General features: G+C 39.1%; 2 protein-coding genes across 5 annotated transcripts; one reads left to right on the top strand and one right to left on the bottom strand.

The window, feature by feature from the left end:
- Positions 1–143: 143 nt before the first annotated feature.
- On the top strand, positions 144–3,246 carry LOC109594161 (methionine-R-sulfoxide reductase B1). Of its 2 annotated transcripts, none has more exons than XM_020009353.2 (4): positions 144–418; positions 494–598; positions 666–827; positions 1,916–3,246. In XM_020009353.2, exons 1-4 carry the CDS (start codon positions 337–339, stop codon positions 2,068–2,070), a joined length of 504 nt encoding a protein of 167 aa, XP_019864912.1. In that variant the 5' UTR covers positions 144–336; the 3' UTR covers positions 2,071–3,246. The 2 variants fall into 2 exon arrangements, with proteins under 2 accessions (XP_019864912.1, XP_019864911.1); XM_020009352.2 differs by having other exon boundaries at positions 1,880–3,246.
- Positions 2,425–23,277, bottom strand: LOC109594196 (uncharacterized). Of its 3 annotated transcripts, XM_020009396.2 has the most exons (11): positions 23,045–23,277; positions 21,625–21,687; positions 11,910–12,096; positions 10,790–10,960; positions 10,559–10,725; positions 10,273–10,424; positions 9,875–10,214; positions 9,626–9,813; positions 9,419–9,563; positions 3,648–5,447; positions 2,425–3,054 (listed from the first exon to the last, which is right to left on the bottom strand). In XM_020009396.2, the coding sequence occupies exons 1-11, from the start codon at positions 23,136–23,138 to the stop codon at positions 3,050–3,052; spliced, it is 3,312 nt and encodes a 1,103-aa protein (XP_019864955.2). In that variant the 5' UTR covers positions 23,139–23,277; the 3' UTR covers positions 2,425–3,049. The 3 variants fall into 3 exon arrangements, with proteins under 3 accessions (XP_019864955.2, XP_019864954.2, XP_019864956.2); XM_020009395.2 differs by having other exon boundaries at positions 2,425–5,447; positions 23,045–23,272; XM_020009397.2 differs by lacking the exons at positions 21,625–21,687; positions 23,045–23,277 and adding an exon at positions 13,936–14,142 and having other exon boundaries at positions 2,425–5,447.
- Positions 23,278–23,352: the final 75 nt, after the last annotated feature.

Raw genomic sequence — 23,352 nt, 5'->3', positions numbered from 1 at the left:
TTATACATGTTTAATTTACTTTATTAATATTTCGTAGAGCAACTAATAGAAAGTGCGCTTGTGTGATTTGGCAAATAATTTGTGTGTTGTGTGTTTGACGGAAAGACTGTCAATTGTTACAGTGATAAAAAAAAAATTATTAAAATTTAGAGAAGAAAATAAATTTTATAACCATAAAATGTTTCAACATTAGACAGATAATCACGCAGCAATAAACCCGCATTGATCATCCTTCACGTCCCATCGCACCGATTCACCTCCAAAATTGTGCTTACGTAACGCCCGCACGTTAATTTTAAACTATTCCCGTCCCAAACATTACTCCGATGCGATGCGATGTTCAGAACGTTTCTGAACGCTGTCGTGAAAAAAAGCCACCGCATTCCTGCGATAAGACAACACAACCTCTGTTTATCAGGTAAAATCGAGTGGTTTCCTTTTACGGTCCGCCAGAAACGTACTTGACACAGTTCTCGTTCGTTCTTGTCATCAGCGTTCAGAATGGGTGAGAAAATCGACAAGGGTGAACTCAAGAATCGGCTCACGCCTTTGCAGTATCACGTTACACAGGAAAAAGGCACGGAAAGACCGTTTTCAGGTAAAACAATCGTTTCCTCGTTTCGCACGATATTGTTACACTCACTTGTCTTATCTTACTCTTTTAGGTTGTTACAACAAGACTTATGATCCTGGTACATATGTTTGCGTTGTGTGTGAACAGGAACTGTTCAGTTCAGACACGAAGTACGACAGTGGCTGCGGCTGGCCCGCTTTCAACGACGTCTTGGACGCTGGAAAAGTGAAGCTGACACCCGACACAAGTGGAGGTAAATTTTTGTTTGTGCATGATTAGAATGTGCCGCCCGAGTTTTATCAGAGGTTAAGACCTTTTATGAAAAACTTAAAAAATGGTTTATTGAGTGCATGTTTTATCATTGAGGGTCACTGATAAATCTTGGTTTTACTTTTCCTACATGTTTGGAATGACGCAATAGAGGAAACATTTCCGTTTAAAATTGATTGCCAAATTGTTATGATAATTGGTTCAATTGTGTTTTATATTGAATCAAGCAAATAATATTTATTAACAATAATTCAATTGAAGAAGTTCCATTTTAAATTTGTTATCTAATATTTCATTATTCTAGACTGTTCTTCATATTTTTTATCTTCAAGTTCCACGTTTACAATGGCTTGAACATTAAAATAGATTAAATTAATTCTTAATTGGATTGCTTTAAGTATATTTACATTGTAATATAAAATGTTTTTAATTGATTACAATGGGACATTATTTTTTATGATTAATATCACAAGTCTACAAAATCAATTATACAATATAAAAGTTATCAACGGCAAATTCCACATAATTTATTTTTATTGTACTTTTAATTGAATACTAAAGAAAGTCAGGTCAGGTCAATATTTGTAAAAAGTATGTACATAATTCGAAAAGTCGTTAAACGTGAGTCCAAACATTGATAAAAAATTATTGCTAGTTTGTGTTGTGTAGAAAATAAGTTAAAAATCCCAGTAATCCCTAACATTTGAATATCCTTGTGTACCGTGTGCGATTTATTTTCACGCAGAATAATTCTAGCGCTTTCTCACTATTATGGTGTGTGATTTCTTAAAAAAAAACTTCGGGTTGCTAATCTATACTGTTTTGTTTCCGTTTTCCCTTCGACCGTCCCGATTCCCCCCACACTTTACACACATTTATGTTTTCTTCTATCCACTCTTATTATTGTTATTCTCGTTTCACTCTCGCTTTTGTTACTTTGTTTTTTTTTTTTTTGTTTAACTTGGTTTTCCGTCCACACTGTACAATTTCCCTGTTCCCTGACACCAACAACACCCCCCCCCCCTGAAAAATTAGTCGGAGCAAACCTATTACTCCTGATCTCCCAACCAGGACGCATCAGAACGGAGGTGACTTGTTCGAAATGCGGAGCGCATTTGGGCCACGTATTCGGGGACGGACCGCCGCCGACCAAGAAACGTTTCTGCATCAATTCCGCATCGCTCAACTTTGTGCCGAAGAATAAGGAGAACGGGGACGGGAAATGAAGTCATTATTAAATTCTATTCAAATTGTATTTTTGTATTGTAGTGAATTTTTTTTGTTTGATTGTTTACTAACGGCTTCGACTTGGAACAGATGCACTGTATAAACGTTTACCTCACTCACATTGTGATTTTGCAGATTTTTAAGATTATTTTTATAACGTAGTGTTTGTTATACTAAAATATACGTTTTGACAATCATTCGTGGTGTTTTTTGCAGTTTCTCTTTGTTGAGTAACTGCCAACTAATTTCCTGTTATGGTAAATAGCCCAGTGATAAGTTAGGCGATCAGTCAACAGTCAGTGAGTCAGTCAGTCAGTGTGTGGTTGTTTGTTAGGAAAAAATAAAACATCGGGTTTTATCAATATATAGTTTTATTTATTTTACCATTAACAATAATAATATATAACACATATTATCCAAAACATTTATATACATTCAATATACATAAAAAACATAGAACGTATAATTCAATTTGTAACGCGCATCCATCCAAAAGTATAAATAACAACTTACATTTTTGCTTTCATGGAAAACATATTGGTGAAATTTATTTCATGGCCCATAGAATATATTTTCCTTAACTACTTGCATTGTAAAATATAAAATTAATTTCACCAAACAATTCCAAAGGCGGAATAAAATCAATTTCGGTTTGAAACCAGTTAAAATCCTATATATATATAGTTCAAGTTTCCTTACGCAGATCTGTTTCACGGTATCTGGCATTTTCTTAAAAAAATATACACCCTCAAGCGTGTGTGAGTCTTTCAATTGAGAAATCGTATTGGAGTAAACATAGTTGAGCAAATAATACTTAACATTAAAATAATAATAATAATAATCAAAAAATAAAGCGGCGGCGTCTTTAAGTAAAACTGTTGTTTACTTGAAAACGTCGCGCGGCACGAAGGAAAAGTAACAAGACACTTAAAACCTATAAGTACGGACATGATTGATTGATGGCCTCCACCAATGAAATCAAACTGAAAAAAACAAATGGATTAGGATTCGGCCAGTTCACAGTGTGAAACTACTACAAGTTTGTACCTGTGAACCGGATCAACCAACTGGGTCAGTTACGACATGCAAATCGAACGAACGGTGCTGCTGCTACAGGATGATGGTTAGTTACTTGTACACAATTATCTCTTAAATGCAAAAGAGGGATGTGGGGGAATACAAGAAGAACAAGAAGAAAGATTAGGTTGAACTATTTACAACAGAAACGCTACGCTATATTCGCCTAATTAATTTTTTCAAGCGTCCAGGTTTATTTATCCAAACTTACAACTAAAACAAGTATTAGTTAATTAAAGCTGTAGTAAATGTATTCTGTAGCATTGTATTAAAACGAATAAATAAAATGAAAGCATGCATCTCCACATAGTTTTGTTGTTTTCTTTTCATTTTTAAATAAACTCCATTAACATAACATATAAATACATCCAACTACAACTAGAAGACTTGTTGTTAATTTAATTTACACGCACTAACTTCTACCTATATAAAATGACACATTTACAAAACAAAATAGTAGTAGATCAACAACACAAACGGTTTTACTGATAATTGTTACCTTGATCGAAGCAACTGGGATTTATCAGGTTGATCAGCTCGTTTTCTGTCAACGAGGTAAATCCCTGCGGAATCATTCGGTCTTCGTTTTTCTTATCGTTGGACACGCTATTGGTGATTTCCTTAACCGGAATCGGTAAGCAGTCTTGGGCAATGGTTTTAGGCATTATGGCGGCGTTGGTGGTTGCGTACGGCGTCTGCACAAAACTGGTCCCTTGCGTTAATTGACTCATGGTGTCGTTCGACAGAGCCGTCGTTGTAGGTGCGGTAGACGTGGTGGTCAGCGTGGTGTTCATTTGGCAGATTTTGTTTTGGGTCTGCAGAAAATCGACGGCGGCTTCCAGCAGCACGGCCTTTTCCGGTTCGGTGGCCAGGCCTAAGGTGTTGGACACGGCGGCCGTGACCGCGATCGGCGAGTGCAGGGCGCCCATCGATTCCTGCGTCGACATCGATTGTTGCGTGACGGGCAACAGACTGTCGGCGTTTGTGTGGCACATGAGACTGGGGGAGATCTGCGAGTTCAGGATGACGTCCGGCGGTATGCTGTTGTTTTGGGTCATGTCTTGGACCGGAGATGTCATCATGTTCGGTACCGGCACCATCAACGAGGCGGTGTTGTTGAGGATCATGTCCTGGGAGGTCATCATGACCTCGGTGACCCGCGGGGCGGTCGTGGTGATGGTCGGCATTTTGTTGTTGGCCGCGTTGGATCTGGTTGGACTTCCGATGTGCGATTCGACGGTGGAGTTGACCAGCGCGTCCAGTTTTTCCGTGTTGATGGCCGTGGGCACAGTCGAGTCCAGACAATTGGTCAGAGTGGTGGCCGCTATCGTGGTGGTCTGTTCGATCATGGTGTTCTCGGCCACCGCGGCCGCCTCGCTCTTTGCCACCAGGGTGGTTACGGCGTCGCTCTGGGTAGAACTGGCTAAGAAGGGCCGATCCGACGTCAGGAACACCGGCTCGGTGTTGTTGGTGTTGCGTGGCAAGACCGTCATCGACTGCGTTTGTGGTGGTAGTATCTTCTGGGTGCAGAACGGACTGCTGCTCACCAGCAAGTTCTTGGGGTTCTCTATCCTGTTCAGGTAGTTTTCGACGCTTTGAGCGGTTTGCGACGGTAGAGCGGTAGGCGTTGCGTCCAACATGCCGAATCTGTGCATCGATAGATCCGCCATCGGCATTTTCATGCGCAAGTCCATCACTTTTTCGTTTTGCAGATTGGATTGGGAGAGGACGAGTCTGTCGGTGTGAACGGAACTGCTGCACGGCATCACCGTGCTGCAGGAACTGTCCTCGTTCATCGACATGTTCGTTGTCACGTCCATGGAGTTCTCACAAATAGACCGGTTTCGACTGCTCATCGAGTTTCGTCTCACCATCGTGTCGACGCTGTCCTCGCCGATGCTCAGGTTCGAGTTGTCGTTCATCGTGTGACTCATCACGTCTGTGATCATGCTCATGTTCGAGTCGCCGTGATGCACGTCGAGCGAACCCTCCGAGTTGTAGCGGAAACGTTCATGTCGCGCGTCCATCGAGTTCATCATCGAACTGTTGCTGCTCTCGTCGATGTACTCCTGTTTGAGGGCGTGCAACGGCGGCGAGTGCACCTCGTTCGACGACGGCATGCTGATGGAGGGACGGCGTGTAGTGGCCAGCGGCACCAGACTCGATTCTGGCGGCGGCATCATGTCCAGGTCCTGCTCCCGCTTGCTCAGCGAGTGCCAGACGCCCCTGGCCAGGAAGGGCGCCTGGGGCGCGGCCGCGGCAGCGCCACCAGCACCAGCCTGTACGGCATCGACGTGCACTGCAAAATATGAAAATACATATTAGTCGGGATTCGCGACTGCCGCTAAAGTACTAATAGCTCTGCCTTTTAAGCCACTGTAAGAAACAGGGAGGGGGTCTGCCACTCAAGCCAAGCCTGTCGGTATTGCAATTTCTTCTCAACGTGTCTTTGAATCGATTGTCATTGTGGTTTTAACATAACGTTTCATATTTGTTTTTCGTTGAATATTTTAGATTTAGTTGATTTTTTATTTGCTGTGGCTTGATAGACAATGAGCCACAATGTTAACGTCCCATGTTCCCGCACATACGCACGTATCTGAACTCATACCAGTCATTCTGTCACACGCAAACGTTTCCTAACCCTAATGTAATAAAAGGATTTGTGGGATCATGAACAAGTATAATATGATGATTAAATACTTCAGGCTAAACAATACGTTTATGGACAAAAGAGTATATCAACATCAAGAAACCTCTCTACCCCGAAATATCGTCCCAGTTTTTCTATTTCGTTTCTCTAATTTTAGTTGCACATGATTGATAATCAATAATAATCACCTTCACCAACTAATTAATTTTCTTAATCTACAATCCACTTGCATAATAGCCTGAAATAATTTTCGTTTACGATCTACTACTGTCGGTAGCCGTATACCGAGTAAATTAATATTAAATTAATTGAACAGAGACAAACCGCAATAGACTGAGATGTCTTAAGCAACGATGGTAGTTCTAAGATTCGAAAGCTCAAACTAAACGAAACTATTAAATCGTTGTGCAAGCCAAGCAGATGACAATTTCGAAAATATTGTTGGAGACCTTAAAACTATCACCCAGATCTGTTTATCATACATTTCGCGTCGAAATTAGATGGTGAATTGATCAGTGATTAGAAAATTAGGAAAAGTCTAGGTCTCCTCCATCTACGATCGACGAAAAACGAGGTAAACAAACGAAGCTTGACGGAGACCTAAGTTTATATTGGGTTTGTCAAACAGTGAACATGATTTGTTGTGATCTAATAATAATGGCAATAAACATGGCGAATGTGAAATGAATTCTTGCGTTAACCACAGCCGAATGTTGTATTGGTAATAATATTAGAATTAATTTCACATCGAAGCGTAACGTAATGTAAGCCAAAAATGAATCGAGTGTATCGAGAATTACCATTCACCAAGTAGATAGATGTTTACATCGTTAAACTGAATAAATAAAGTCAGTGAACAATTGTAGAGAGGATTCTTTAGGGATCGTCTCAGTTTTGGATAATTGGATGCACGGGAGTATAGAGTATCGTCTTGATCGGCCTAGCATTCAGAAAAATTGATCGGATTCATCGCAAACAGATTGTACGTTAACATTACGGCTCGTGAAAACAGGGGGTGATTTGCCGGAACTCGTCAGTCGGTCGATTTAGATTTTTCCTGTAAATAAAATTGGGAAATGTTGTGCCCCGTCAAAGTGCGGACCTAAAAAAAGGCGTCCTGGAAACGGTTTCATTGTTAAGTTAAAACTTAATGATTCCTATCAAATTGGTTTTTTTTTTTTGGTAAAAAGAGGCTTAATAATTAAAACTACATTAAGGTTTACAAATAGGTACAAGGATTGTGTTGTGAGCTTAAAATTTAGTGTATATATATTTTTAATATATAGGTTGTTTTGGTTTGGTTTGGTTTTGGTTTATGTAATTTGAGTGAGCAAAAGCTAGAAGAGTGACGTCGCATTTCGTTGTAGTCGATCGAGCCGGTTTTTTCGAAACCGTCTTCGTTCACCATGTCTACGTGATCTATTGAACGATCTCGGTTGTTGAAGAGGTGATGAAGGCGGCGTCCGAAAACTCGAGTGCCAAGCACAGTAACAAAATCAAGAGACAACAACGCATTCTTACTAGCTGTTGATCCGATTGATTCGTGTGTACGTCTGTTTTCATGTACATGTGTATATCTGAATGACATGATTGCGATTCGGAGGTGCAAAACACCGATCCCTTCTAATTGTTTTGTACCTCCGAATCTTCAAGTATATTCATGTGTTGTGTGTGATTGTGTAAGTGTGTGTGTGTGTGTGTATGTGTGTTGTATTGTATGTGTATGTGTGTTTAAATGTATATAATGAATCGTGTTTTTTTAAGTACCCGTGAAACTAGAACCTGACTCGTCATCGGCGTAGAATAGGCGGGTAAAGGCCCCGTAGGCTGAGCTGTTCGATGGTTGCCGCTGCTTAACAGAGCCTGTATGCTGTATGAGACAAAGTGAAAAAAGCAAACGCATTTCGTTTCTCATTATCAAAATAATAATAATAATAATAATAAAAACAATCAATTTGTTCTCATACATGAGTGGAATGTGACTTGTCCATTATTATTATTTTTTTTTTCATAGGAATCCACTCCGCTTTACAAAATTTTTTGATGGCGACAGTCTTTCGATGTCGCGGGCAAGTCATAATCAAAAAATTTTGCAGTACAATCAAAAAATAGTATTGTATATACAAAATATGGTATTTAAGTAATTACATTTTAAACAAATGAAGTAAATACATTTCAAGGTTTTGTTTTGTAAATACATTTCAATTTTTTAAGAAATATACATTTCAAAATTTGTTCTAAAAGAAAACATCACATGTAAAAACGAACAATAATACATAATTCACAGTCAAACAAATTGTAACTTAAAGAAGTTAAATTGCTTTTTCTTTGTAGAATTCTCCCTAAATAAAACATAAAAAATGCAAAATATCAAAAATTTGTCTGCTTCCATTGTACTGAAAATCGGGCAAGTTACATCACCTCCGGCTCAACACAAAATCCATAATCCATACTCAAGTAAAAAAATAGAAATAAACGTGCCACTGCAAGTTTGATTCTGAGCGGTAGGGGTGATGTAACTTTAAAAAATCGTTGGGGCAAACGTACGCTAACGCATCCACCCTCAATATATATATATATATAGGTAAAAAATGTGAAACTGTCAGATAAATAAAAAACCACTGTCTCACGCATTTTCACGCACACCCATGCTGGTCCCGGACATTCGTTTCGAAAGTAAAATATAAACAGACACACGCACATCCACGCACACATCCGTACTTGTAGCGCACGTTTGCCGACTCTGGTTTTTTCTTGTTGTAAATTATTCAAGCCCGAAAAACCTTAACACACCCTCGGTTCAAACTGGTTATGTCACCGAGGTTCGTTACTTTTAATTTTTTTATTGTTCTGTGTGTTGTTAAAGTTTTTTTGACTTCACACCATAAAGTTTCATCACAACACACCATCCTCACTTAACCGGGCATAGTATGAGTATATGTTGGAATTTTTAACTAATTTTTTAATAGCGAATGTTGTGTGGTGATGCACTTTACATCCCAATCTTTCCGTGTCTTCATGCATCATGCGTCTTAGAAAAACTTAATTTTATGTTGTTGTTTTGATCGTTTGCGTTAAAATATAAATGTGTTCTTTTTGAGGGGGGGAGAGGGAGAGATTCGATTATGATTTATCACACTTATCACAGATGGGTGTTTGTTATCACAGACTTTTTTAACTGTATCGCTCTCGAAAAGGAGCATCCAAAATCGTGCTCTAAATCATATAAGTATAAACATGCTTAGTGCCGTTTCAAGGGGTAAAAAAATTATGATCTTGAGAGAGCACGATTCGGAGAGAGTGGAGAAAAGGAATATTGAGAAAAAAAATTGAAGCGGAACCGCTTCCGCGAATAACGAACTATGCGACTCAAAAACTCAACACATTGTAGGCCGTTCACGGAAACAGTTTCGCCCCGTGTCTGACAAAAACTTTTATGTCATCGGAATACGGAGTATGAGTGTGATATAGAGAGAAAGAGAGAGAGAGTCATGCATTCAAACCGGGAAAGGAAAACAGTGAGTGTGTTCGAGTTCGGAGGTGGTCCGTGGTCAAAACAACAAAATTAAGCCAATCTGATGGTATATGGTTGTAAGAGAGTCTAAACACGGGCTTACCGCTGGAAACTGCCCCGTTTAACGGGGTGTATACAAACTGGTGCGTTTCGCTCGTCTTTCCGCTCGACATAACGCTCAACCGCACTTGCACCGGTTCGGTTATGTCGAGGCGACGGTATGCGGGAATCACGCACACGAAATGTGTCTGAAATTAAAAATACGATCGGTCAGACTTGGTTCATTTTGAAACGGGCTGTGGCTCATTACCTGCTGTAAATATTCTTTGTCAGGTGTGACACCACTTTCCCACACGACTTGTCCGCCGTCGTACTGCTGGAAGAAAACCTTTGTGTCTTTCAGGAAGTTTTTACCCAAAACGAACAATTCTTCTCCGCCGTTCGCCGGACAAGACTTTAATGATTTCTTGCATATTTCAGGAACTCCAGGCGGCTGAGCTAAAACACACAAATTGTGGTGTAATCAATCAGAAATTAAAAGGAATTAGAGGGCACTCACTGCAAACGATGGGCTGCGAACAGACTTGCAGCGTTTCTTGCGTGCCGTCGTCCATCACCAACGTGGTCCTGAATATCATGCGACATCGTGTCGATTTCTTTTTGCTCCGGTTGCCCAGTTGATCGGGAAACCGATGTTCCACATCGACGTTCCTCTCCTTAAGGATGCCGACGCAATCGCAGGTCGCACTCATGTCCTTGGACGGGTCGAGTTGCAGCTCGATCACGCACGTGCCGTCCACTTTCTTTTCGACGCAGGGCGTCGAGTTCTTGCCGCTCACTTTGCACGCCTGGTAGAACATGTGCGGCGCCACCTTTCCCACGTCCGTGCCGATGAAGACCTGCGACAGGCATCTAAATTAACAAACGAAAGGTAAATATAGAGAGGAGTGTGCGTACTTGGAGCGTGGCAGGTTTGTAGTAGCCGTGGAGCTGCACGATCGGGAATCCGTTGCCCTCCCTGTCCTTGACCGCCCCTCGACTTCCCTCCGTCTGGTACCGGGCGCGGTGCTGCTGCTCGGGCTGCTTGAGTATCGCTAGCGTAACGTCATCTAAAAATCATTTATTGTAGAGCCTACCCTAAACCCTAACGCGGAGAGAAAGGAAAAAACAAACACACCATTATTTGGTTTTTTCAATAAAACAAAAACAGCGAGTTTGCGGGGGAATCCCGTGGGTAACTTACTGAATCTGGAGGAGGAGGAGAGTTGCGTGGTGAGGGAGACGGGCGTCGAGGCGCTCTGTCTGGAAGTGAGGGGCACGCACCGGGCGACCGCGCGCCCCGACGTGCTGGCCATGTTGTTCGTGATGCTCAGGCTGGGCACCGACCCCGCGGGGGCCGTTCTTATCAATCTAAAAACACAATACAATTGTCTTAAAGGACGGTCAATTTGTAGGTGGTGGTGGTGGTACGTACGAAATGGGATCTTTGTGAGATCGGATGGTGTCCGGAAAGGAGTAACCGTCGTTGCACTCGTCGTGCTCCAATTTGATGTCCATGCGAGGCCGTTTGGCCTGCGCACGCTCCCCGGTCCACGTTAGACGTTCCGAGAGACTCATCTGATGGGGGTCCATGTGATGGTCGAAACTATTTACATACAAAACATACAGATGCGTTAGTTTTGCCTAAAAAAAGTAGAGGCTAGATGCGAGAAAGGATTTTTCAAGGATCAACTAATAAACATAAGTGTTAACCAATTGAATTTGTGTAACAATCACACATATTGGATTTTATACAACACAGAATTGTGTGGCGTTTAAACGATTAATTTAGGTTAATTATGATTGCATAATTACATACTAGATTTAATGCGTAACGACAATCATTTCTGATAAAATTCTCTGCTCGACTATGTAGGTTATGTATAATAAATAAAATGTTTAAAATATTATGTAATAGGTAATAAAGCGATGAGCTTAAAACAAGGATAACATACGAGAATGATTAAATGTAAAATAATTGTAGACTAATTAATGGGTTTATGTGACGTTTTTAGGTAATTATCATTCATTACCGTAACAATGTTATTATAGTATTTAGGCTTTTTAAAAATAACACATACATACAACTATACACACATGGGTTTTACGTTATTAATTAAACATAAAGCTTTGTAATTTATTTAAATGTAAGGAAAATATTCAAACCTTGATCGAATTGATTTGGATAATCGATATTAACGTGTATAAAAATATTTACAAACAATTACGTTGAAAAATGATTTCTGTATCGTTATAGTAATTTATAGTAATGTAGTAATGTAAGTAAGTGATGCACCGGAACGAAAGGTGAAGAGTCGAAAACAAGTGCAAGTGATGATTGAATTAGTGTCGTCGAGAAGTTACAACACACTTTTTTATGAAAGCAAATATTTGTTGAGCCGAGTTGAGGACACACGAAAAATAACAAGCTCAAGTCACACTATAATAAATAAGTATAATCTAAACATTATTACTTAAACAAACATTGATAATATTGAATAAGACATAATTTGTTTGATAAATGTCATCAGAATGTTTCTGACGGAGATGCTCACCCCAATCCGCTGTCGTTGGAGTTGTCGCAGGGATCCAGACTGCGTCTGTAGGAGGAGCGCAGCTTTCCGGGCATCTCCTTGGTGGCGGGAACGCGCTTTCCGTTCGCCAGACGTCCCGGTCTGCGTTGTCGTATCTGTGTGGCGCTGGTCGAGGGAAGCGCACAAAGTGTCATTGTCTCACTCTTATCTGCAACAACAACGGCAACAATAAATTACTCTAATTAATTGGGCGAAATGTTTTTTTATGGCGATCTCGAAAAATCCGGTTGAAACTATCGAAAATGTAAATTAATTATTTAGTCTGTTTTTTATCGGAACGGAAAAATAGTGTTTGTTCATCGAAGATAAAATTGATATTGATTACAAATAAATTTCAAGTGTCTAATAAAATCAAATTAACAACAATTTGTTGAAGGAACGAAATGTGACATTTGAACAACAAAAACAGGCTCGAGTGGAGGACGGTGGAATGGGGAGGAGGCCATTAAAAATCGATCCGAAATATCGGAATAACCGGTGACTAATTGTCGAATTTAAAACATAATAAATTGGCGATAAGGAACGCGTCTAATCCACCAAATTACAAACACTCGTTTTATTGTAAGTTTCAAGGTCGTTTCTATCTAATCTGTTGTTATATGTGTTATATAAAAAAGAATCTCGTCATTTAATTAAGCAAACACCTACTCGACAAAATTTTAAATAAATAACAATCGGATGCCACACGAAGGGGCTCTTCTTTAATAATTAATTATTATTAAAGCAAAGTTTATTGAACATCGATTGTTGTTTAATCAACATAATAGGTTTGTTAACCTTTAGGAAAATGTCGAAACCGAAATCCAGAAATGTGTCTGGCATCGATTAAAATGTTTAGTTAGTTAGGTTTAATCGTTTTTTAAAGTGGCAAACAACAAATTTGGACCAAACCACAATTAACGGCGATTAAAGAAACGACCGGACAATTATTTACCAATAATAATGTTAGGTAGCTCATTGTGTTGAAAAATAATCCAGAAAACACAGGTATTAAAATATTTTCGAGTAAACAACCAAACAAATTATAAACCTATTAATAATCGAATTTGATCTGGGCACAGTTACATAACGTGCCGTAAAATGTTAAACTGTTTGGACAATTGATAATGCGAAGCGCCGTGTAAATTTACGTAGTCGCACTGGAAGGTGAAACCACGCTAATTGTTCATTATGATCTTTAAACAATTGCCGTACTGTTCTATTGCTTTTTATTTATGAAAATTACGTTTGGAGAATTTTAATGAATTCAAATATTAAGGAATAAATAAATAAGAAGCAGGCGGATCCAGTTTTAGCTGGACAGAGAGATTTTTCTGAATGTGTTTGTTGACCAAAAGCATAAAGAGGTTGATCCTTGGTGTGCACACGCCGAGTTATTAAAAAAGAGGAAACAGTCGAGTGTGCGTGTCCTTAACTAGATAAAACACAGACTGAACTAGTTCGTCTTTCGATTAGAGATATCGATGACACTATTTGGGATGTTGTGTCTGCAGCATCGAGATAAACAGATTTTACATAATTTGGAAGAAAACGCTCGGTTTGGGCAACAGGTGCCAAACGTGAATTCGGACTTTCACGGTTGGTCGATGGGTCGGCCGCCGCTAATCGACATTCACATCGTCGCATTAATGAAGAACAAGTAGGTGCAAGTGCTTCACGTTCCACGCACGTGATCGCGCCCAATCCTTTTCAATTTCAATTTTCTACTTTTCGGTAAACAAATTGCGACCTGATAACGATTTCTTTGATCCGAATCGGTTCTGACCGAACATTTTTGGACGCGTCTCCGCTTCGCCTTATCTCTCCTTCAACTGAACTGAGCCAAATAATAATAATAATAATAATAATAATAATAATTGTTGTAATAATTAAAAAGCGAGGTCGTTACCCCCGGCGGTCTTGACAAATGGGAACGTGACGAAGCGAATAAATAAAAAAGGTGATTGGAGCGCGTCCAAAAACGTGTCTGCGAACGAAATAAACTCACCCCGCGTCACACAACATGAACAGCAACAGCAACAGCAACAGCAACAGAAACTGAAACGCACAGAACAGGTCACAGAGCAGGAACCAGTTTGCACAATTCGACAATCCGACAATCGGCAGTCGACAGTCGGCTGTTGCCGCGACTCAAATTCGAAATTGATACAAGTGCGAGTAACGGAACGGAACGGAACGAAACGCGCACCGTGCGAAGATCTACGACGTCGTCAACGTTCAAAGTCGCGCGTCAAACTGACGAAAGCGACGACGGAGCGACGGAGCGACGGGAGAAACGCGACCGCTCCGATTCGGGGGCACCTGCGCGTTTGGGGCGCCAATAGCGAACGAGACGCCTCCCGCTGAAAAGGGCCGCTCGCTCCGATTTCTGATTTTTCATTTCGGATTTTGGATCTGGCGACTTGTTGATTCCCGCATTGTCTTCGCGGGGCTGATTGCGAAAGACGGAGACAAAGACGGAGGCGAAGCGAAGCCGTATCAATCGTTATTGGCTGGACGACAACGAACCGAGCGAATAATCCAAAGGAATCGAACGCACAAACACATTTTTTTCATCGACTCGACGACGGCGACAAATTGTTGCACCCTCGGTTTAATGAACTTTGCCAACATGTAAATGACCCACCCTCGCAGCTTCGTTTGTTCTATCCCGGTGTCTGCGTCTGGCTTGTTTTAATTGCCACGACGAATGGGACGAAAGAAATTAGTTGAATTATTTTCGAGGAATGTGTAAACACCATCGAGATTAACTTATCATAGATTGAAGAAGTGTGTCACCGATTTTTTCTCTCGAAAATCGAAACGCAAACAATTCAATATAAATAGATGAGAGACGCGTGTCCAATTAAACAATTAATCCTCGAGTTACGAAAAATTATAAGTTGTTTATCAGATTTTATGGAGCAGAAAAAAAGAGGACAGTATGATTACGAATGACTCGCCTCTCTTCTCTTCTCTTCGTAAGCGATTATGCAAAAGTGTTTCTGTTTTAGTCTGATTGAGGAAATTTGAATAGGGGAACGGTTGTTTGTTGTTGTTATTTCAGTTTTAAGGCCACTAACCTAAAAATGTAAAAATTCTAATAACAATAATGTGTTTGCGCTGACCCAGTTACAACAACCTTCTTCTTCCATCGAAATTAAATTTTGGCGAATGCGACGGTTTATTTGTGCATTTTTCAGAGGTCATAGGCCGAATAGGCCCCAGAAAGGTATTGGGTTCATAATTTCAGGAAATGTTGATATTCATAAGATGCTTCGATGCTGCAACTTTCTGATCTTTATCTGTTACCGTATCTGAATAAACTAAAAAATACTCAAAATTTGTAAAAATTGTTATTCTCAGCACCCTGTGAATGGATTGATCTAAATAATAGATACGTTTTGGGGCATGATGGTATTTTCAAAAAAAAAACACACACACATCACATTGAAAAAAAATTGTTCAAAAATTGGTTTCTTTTTATGATTTAAATCTTTATAAGAGAAATTCTCTAAAACATTGTTGAACTATATAAACAATAATATTTTATATTGATTTAAGAGTTCATTACATGAAAAACAATTATTTTTATATGAATGTTTCTATTTTATTCTGTTGTTTTCATCAGTACAGTAATGGTAAAACTTTTGCATTTTATCATTCAACAGTCCTGATTATGAGTCCGACACTTTTCTGGGACTGATTCGGTATTCTTTTGGTTCAACCACTTATTCTAATCCTGACCTGTGTCCGTTTGGTAATCAGGTGTACAAACTTTGATTGTTGTTCTTCCAAGTTGGTAATTATGTTTTCTAGACTCATTAAAACGTAATTAAAAATTCAGTGGATTAACTAAATATCGTGGTATCGATTGTCACGAATTACCCAAAGAGTTTGTTCAACATCGAAAGGCAAATTATTTAAAATTTCGAATAAACATTTAACTAGAACTGATAAATATTTATTTAAACCTTTTGCATAGTTAAATTTTGCCAAATTCGAAAGGTCTTTTGACGCTTGAATTGGTCGCTGTTAATGATGTTTTTCGAGACTCGTTAAAACGCAGTTAACGTTATCTTTTTGAAAATTTCGAAACGCTCGAAAATTTCCGTTTTGATAATACGACGAAATTTTGGGAATGCATAATTAGTGTTGGAAGGTCACACGTAAATTTCATTAATTGATTTTTCTGCCCCCAATTAATCACTCGTTTCTATGTGTTTTTAATAATTCAATAATGAATGTTAGTCAAAAAGTTTGGCCAAGATTTGTTGCGTGTGAAACTTTTGAAAATCGATAGTCGGTCCCATTATTGAAAATAACAATCGAGTGTGAACAAAAATGATTGGTACGTCGATCGTAACATTGAAACGAAACAAAAACAACATTCCTAATTCGCTGGTTTTCCCGCATTCTGATTAATTAAGTCGTTTCGACGCGCATTCAACATTCGAAAATGTTCTCGTTTCCGTTGCGAGTCGTTCTGAAAATTTTATACTATTTCTACCTTTTTCAAGGCTCCTTGACGCACGAACGACTTATAAAAACGGGGTCCTCAGACCCAAAATTTGGGAATGACGCCCATCGCAGCTACTGACGTTTGTTTTCGAAGCCCGAAGAAAAGAAAACGAAGACGAAAACGAAAAGTTGCACTGCAATTCCACGTCAAGGCTACAAAGTATTCCAGTTTTTTATGCACCTTGCGATCTGATTTGACGTCAACGTTCATAGATTTGATCATTGAAAATCTACACTCGATTTAATTTTGGTTTTTTCGGCAACGATAAAAATATACAAATCTAGAGATAAAGGTATTTGTTGTCAATGAAAGGTCAAATCCATACTATATATAACAATATAGTATTACTACGAATAGAATAAAAATTCACCAAAGTAGATTGAAAAAAGTGGATGGTCATAATCGGGTTTGAAATCGTACGTCCTTAACACATAAATGAATAACGACTCTTTGAGAAATTGTGGAAAGTGGTCGTATGTACCGGTTCACTTTTAAATCGGCCTTGTTGGGAAAAACGACTTGTCGTGTACATATGTTATGTTACTTTAAATTCATTTACCAAAATTCAATTAACAAATTAGTGTATTTTATAATAAAAGTATAAATAAATTAAATTACTTTAAAAATTCATACAAAAATAGACAGTAATCAAATATATTTGTTACAAAATAGATTCCACAGTGGTTGTTATAAATATTTCTCTCATAACTTGGTGATTTCTGGTGAATTCTATAATGGCAACTGTATTGTGTTTCGACTTAATGTTATGAATCATGACTATTAACTATTAATCAGTTGTTTAACAACACCAGAGTAAATACAATTAATAATTTGATATTATCAAATGTAAATTTGAATATGCGTTCTGGAAACATAAACACAACTTGAAGTTAAAAGTGATATGGCATATGTGGAAGTATTTCTAGATTTAAAGTTAGAAATAGTACTGTTTACCGTATAAAACAAGCAGAACATCTGAACTAGCACCGATATTTGACACATCATCATGAACAACAAATTTTTATCTTTCGTTATACACAATTAATTGTATTAAAATATTTAATGGAACATAAACGTGAAATAATCGGTGTAATAACGATTACATTACAAATCACATACAGTATGCAATAAACTCTTTCAAAATATCAAAACATTAATTCAACGTATCTAATTTAAATGTGGATCATGAATATTTATCGTTTGCTGTTTAAGGAGTCAAAGACTTGAGTGGAGAGTAATCGTGGAGTATTTCATTAGACGAGACTAACGAGGGTGTTGGTGTCGGTGTTGGTGATGGGACTTTGGCAGGCGAGTCGTGCCATTAGGAACGGCCACTGATAAAGTTAAGTTCAACACACGACAAATGACCTTTCAAGCGATAATACCGCAAACAAACAGAACAGAGGAGAACATAAGGATCTCTTCAAAATAACAACAATCGACGCAATTAATTCAATAACTTTTACATGCCGTAAATACCACCGATACATGATGAACATGTGAGCAACACTTCCAAAACACATTACGCTCGTTACTCACGCATTTTTACAACCTGTTTATTGTTACAAACGATGACAACATTTTTTTTGTGTGACGCCTATTTTTAAGTTTTCGGCACGTGCCGCTTTTATCTATTTCGGCGAAACGAAACAAACGACGAGTCGATTTCGATTCGGAGCCGAAAAACCTGTCGGAACGTTCGGCCTCCATTCCGTCCCGATCTGACCCCAATCGATAATGTCGCGGAGCAGTAAACAAGTGCATTTAAAATAGTTTTAATCCGCGCGGCATGGCAACGTCAACGCGTCGCATTCAATTCCCATTTAAACAGATTACCCCCAATGAAGATGCGACCAATAAAAGCCAATTCAGCGAGTCAAAGTCGGGGTTCAAGAAACGGCCGCGATTGTCCTCGAATTATCTTGTTGTTCGTTCCCCCAATTCGTCCTCGATTCGATCTCAATTGGCGGCGGCGGCGGCGTCCTGCGACTTGTTGCACTTTCGACCGTCGATCGCTAAACAATTCTTAATTGAGGGAATCGATGGACGACGGATCAAACCGGTTTTTATTTTCTCTAGATAAAACTATCTGGCCCAATTACCGGACGGGGACTGTTCAAATGCTGAGCCCAGATTTACGGAGAGGTGCTAATGAGGCGATCACACAGACATGGACAGGTTTGTTTGTGTTTGGACAAGACCGTCTTCTGTTTGTCGAGACGATTCGGTGGCACCCAACAAACGGATCTGTTATCCTGTTTGTGGAAGACGCCATTGACCGATAGCCGATAGGCGATAGGCGATAACCGATAACGTCGATTTTCGGTTCGATTCAATCGGTGACGTAGCCACGGCGCAGAATTAACCTTAGCAACGAAAAGCAGCCCATTCGCATCCGTCCTTGACTCTTTATTTACTTATTGGTATAAATAGTTTTTGGCAACAAGGAAGTGTGTTGGGTTTAAGATGGCGATTACGTAAGCTGCGTTCCTGCGAGATTTTCGGAACGGCGGAGAACCCGCGTAGAAAGTAGTTTCGCTCCGGCAATCCCAAAATGCGTTAAGGTCAACGGCCCAACTGGCCGAGTGCAGATCCACCGACTAATTAATCGAATTCAAACATGTTTACACACCGAATTGAGGTCAAACGCGCGTTTCAAAGGTGAAAGCATCGGCCAGAAATTCGATCGAAAAGGTTGCAGGTTGCAGGAATCGGTAGCAGCAGCAACATGTGGCCATCGCCTCACTCCGTCCGTCCAATTGTGTGACGAAACAAAGAGCGGACAATGGAGGCAGCGAACGCCGCTCCGTAAGCCATATGTCGACGATGAGGCATTGTAATTACAAATATCGAACGGTTCCTAACTTTGATTTCTTCTCTTGGTAACAGTTTTAATATTAGACTGCGCTCCGCACCGTCCCACCAAATCCTCGAGCAAATGTTTAATTAATTTAAATAATGGCAATTAAAGCCACGCTTTATTTGTTCGCACTCTATTATTAAACCGATTAACGGTTGGCGGTGGCATTGTTTCTCGCCCAGATAACTACATCGAAAAGTGCGTAAATTCGGAATGGACGGAGTCAGACTGTTCCCGGACTTGAACTTGGCCACATCACGCCTCGATTGACTGACTCAAAATCGCATAAACATTTTTTATTCCACGTATTAGGCAACTACCATTGCACACTCCCCTTTTTATGACTGGAACAACAAGTGAAGAATTGGGAGCCGGAATTGCCGTTTACTATGTGGGGTAAAAAATAACGTCTTTCACCACCAAAATGCGTTGCTATCGGAATCAAAAAATTGGAAATAAGTGTATCAATCTGAAAAGGAACTACATTGAATAAAATTAAAAAGAATTAAAAATTGGCAGTTATAGAGATTACCCATAGAAGTAAAAACTTAGATCTTTTAGTATTAAAATTTAAAATTTTATAATGTTTGAAGTAAAATTATCAACATTAATCTGGTTTTCACATGTATTGATACTCCGAGCAACAATTTTATGCATGTTTATATGTTTTTTTATTATTCAAATATATTACGGGGTGTTCAAGATCATGACAAAATATACTTAAATTTCTCTTATAAAATATACACAGCACTATACATCAGCTGAATAGCTACAAAAATATTAATATAAGTATGTCGGTGATGCGAACGCACGAGATTTCACCCATTCAAAAAGTGTCAGTGCGCATACGCCATACGCATCATGAACATGTCGGTGACGCAAATCCATAAGAATTTCTCCTACCAAAAAATACTCAACACGACTAAAGAAGTTTTCACTTCAAAATTTAAAATAATTCCCAAGGACGTTACTTTTCACCCCATCTAGTATACCTTCGTTACGTCTGAAAATTAATCAAATTGTATTTACTTTTTGGAAAAATGTAGACGATAAACCGGAGACGGTTTCGCAATTCGCACGATGAATAAAATTACGCAACCAACGATCACTTAATAAACGTACAAATTTCGTTTAGTTTTCATTCAACAAGTTTGATTATCACGTCTCCGCTCCATGATCGAATTGTGTTTTGTTGTGTTTTATTGCCGAATGAATATTGATATATTTTTTAGTCGACTCGAAAAAGACACGTGGCAGAAACACGTCGACCATTGGATTATTAACGAAATGAAGAGACCGAAATAGATTTTTTTGTGCAGCTTGGACGAAAAACAGAATTTTTATGTGCCAGTTTTATTGGCGATTTTAGATGTTTTCTGTCGGACGCGTTTTATTGAAGTTGCAGTTTACGCAAGGTCGAACTATATTTAATACCCACCATAAACATTTAACGACCTTGACAAGTCACTTTTCAACCCTTTAACAGAGACAATAAATCGTAATTAATTACGAACAAAACATGGACACATTTTCAAAAGGTCTGGAGGAGAGACAAGTGCACCATGGGCACGTTGACCCACATTCAGTTTGCGCAATTCGGCAATGCAACTGCCATTTAACATTTTAGGGATCTCTCGAAATTAATTTTACGCAGTCACTCACTTGTTTAAATATTTACTTTTTCAATAAGATTTAATGGTTGCTCTCAAGGTTCCCCATAATTGTAACGATATTTTGTTGCGACCATTTTAATGATAAACAAACATGTTTGAAATGTTTCTCTCATCTCTGTGACTAAACTTTTTGACCGCATTAAGTTCGAACGTTCGAACGTTCAAAAAACCTTCACAATTCAATCAGCCAGTTTGTTTAACAATTAACTTTGCTCAAGCTTGTTTTTTATTTAACGTTCACTGTTTAATCGTTTCTTACGTTCGAGATTGCTCAAAACAAACAGATTTTTGCCTCAAATCACGAACATTACTCACTTTTACAACAATCCAATATTTAAGGATTCCCGAATTATTTACAATTTAACCAACAGTTTGGCAACGGCCACACGTGCCGCTCTAGAGTCAATAGCACCGAAAATAAAAACGTGCCTACACGTGAACATGACTTTTACATTTCATTTTCTGATTGTGATGCGATTGTGATCGGCGGTCCGGTTAAAACATGTTCTCTAACCGCCGATTTCTGGCTTATTAAAACTACTATGTTTATGTTAGTAGTAGTGTGCGTGCGTCACACACTCACACACATTGTCCCAACCTATTTGCTCCGGTGAGTAATTAAGGCAATCAAACAAATCTTACTCGTCTCATCTTTCGGGTCCGCCACCTTCCTGTCGCCCTCCTCGTGGTGCCTCTTCCTGCTTCCTGCAACAAACAAAACGGACATAAACAACGATTAAAATAAAGAACCGAAATCCAGAATCGGCGATAAATCGATTAACCGACGGACAAATGGAGAAATACGATCGGAAAATGAATTCAATTTCAATTTGCCACCGCGGAACAGGTTAATTGAGATTTCCCGTCCCGCAAATAAACAATTCGAAACTAATTAAGTCGCCGAACGAATTAATTAGTGCGGCCCACTCGGCGACTCATTATTTAATTGCGTTATTATTTAACGTTCGATTGCAGCAGATTGCAAACAAAATTTAAATCTGGCACACGATGAAAATATTGCGGTGCATTTCTGGTATTTGTGCGGATTCCGTCCGCCGATTGACGTCAAACCGACGACAAACAAACAACGAGTCGTTGTACTCGAATCCGACGGATCCGACCGCTTTTTCTCTCTTCGAATGAAAATTGTGTACACGCGGAAAACGTTTCCGCGAACCGCCGTTAATTAATCGAATTAATCGAGCCGTTCCTGTTAAAACAAAAAACCGAATGAATTATCCCTTTATAATTACGGCAAATACGACGGATGATAAACTGCCGGAAAAATTACACTCTTCGTTTCCGATCGTTCCCCGATGCGATCGGACACATCAATTTATCCTCATTCCTATTCTCGTTGTTTTCGTTCAGCCGAAATTCCACGACTTTCACACTTGATCTCAAAAACCAAAATACCATTGCCTCTTTTATTGCGAAACGCTTTTATTTATATACTCGCCATTCGATCAGTAAATTGTTGTTGTTATTAATTATTTCGTCACGTGACCATTATCGACGCAATTAATATGAAATTTACGGCCACTTTTATTAAATACGGCGACCATTAAATGCCTAAATGTCTCCAACTTTCACTGTTATATATTTCGTTCTGTTTAAACGTGACGTACATGTTTAAACTATCCTAAAACCAATCAACACAGAATATTAAAAACAATTTTCTTATTTTCTTATTAGATTTTCTGGATGGCAACAAACAGACAACATTGTACATCCACTTTTGCTCGCAACAAATGAAAACCGGCAACCCCGCCCGCACATTGGAATGTTAAATAAACATATTTCGGCATTAATTTATTACCCCATACATTTTTAACAAGATTATAAATAGGACAGTCATTCCTTATTAACAATTGTATTTGTTTAACACCACCAAACAACTTTAAACCACCTATTAAATTCAAACTGTCTAAATGTATAATTTTAAAAATTAAATTTCATCATATTCACTCGGTCATTATTACATACAAAGCGTTTGTTACAGAAATAGTTCGTTGTTGACGTTTGTTTTTAATTCAAGGCCACCCCAACCACACAAACTCACCGTCCTTCCCCGATTTCGACGACGCCGCCGCCGCCGCCGCTTTTTGTTGCTTCTTGTCCGTGCTCGACGCCGACTTCATGTGTCGTTTCGCCATTTTACCATCCACGTACCGAACCGATTTGTTGTTCTATTCTTATAAACAAATACAAAAAATATCAACACACAGCGGCCATATTGCGCATCGCACCACAGCTGAGTTTTATGCGCTATTATTGGTTGAAATTACTCTTACGTACGCAACACGTGGACGCGTGGCATCTGATCTCAATTTTCTCCTATTTTATTTATAATTTCTACACAATTTTATT

Source organism: Aethina tumida, chromosome 4, assembly GCF_024364675.1.
Source record: "Aethina tumida isolate Nest 87 chromosome 4, icAetTumi1.1, whole genome shotgun sequence".
NCBI lineage: Eukaryota > Metazoa > Arthropoda > Insecta > Coleoptera > Nitidulidae > Aethina > Aethina tumida.
This window is presented reverse-complemented; position numbering and strand designations above follow the sequence as displayed.

Bases quoted from the DNA above. Each gene is read 5' to 3' on its own strand.
- LOC109594161 (XM_020009352.2), top strand. From the start codon at position 337: ATGTTCAGAACGTTTCTGAACGCTGTCGTGAAAAAAAGCCACCGCATT. The intron at 599-665 runs GTAAAACAATCG...TTACTCTTTTAG, and splicing joins CACGGAAAGACCGTTTTCAG to GTTGTTACAACAAGACTTAT. The intron at 828-1,879 runs GTAAATTTTTGT...CTGAAAAATTAG, and splicing joins GACACCCGACACAAGTGGAG to TCGGAGCAAACCTATTACTC.
- LOC109594196 (XM_020009395.2), bottom strand. From the start codon at position 23,138: ATGGCGAAACGACACATGAAGTCGGCGTCGAGCACGGACAAGAAGCAA. The intron at 10,961-11,909 runs GTGAGCATCTCC...GTATGTAAATAG, and splicing joins TCCAACGACAGCGGATTGGG to TTTCGACCATCACATGGACC. The intron at 10,726-10,789 runs GTACGTACCACC...TTGTGTTTTTAG, and splicing joins TCTCACAAAGATCCCATTTC to ATTGATAAGAACGGCCCCCG.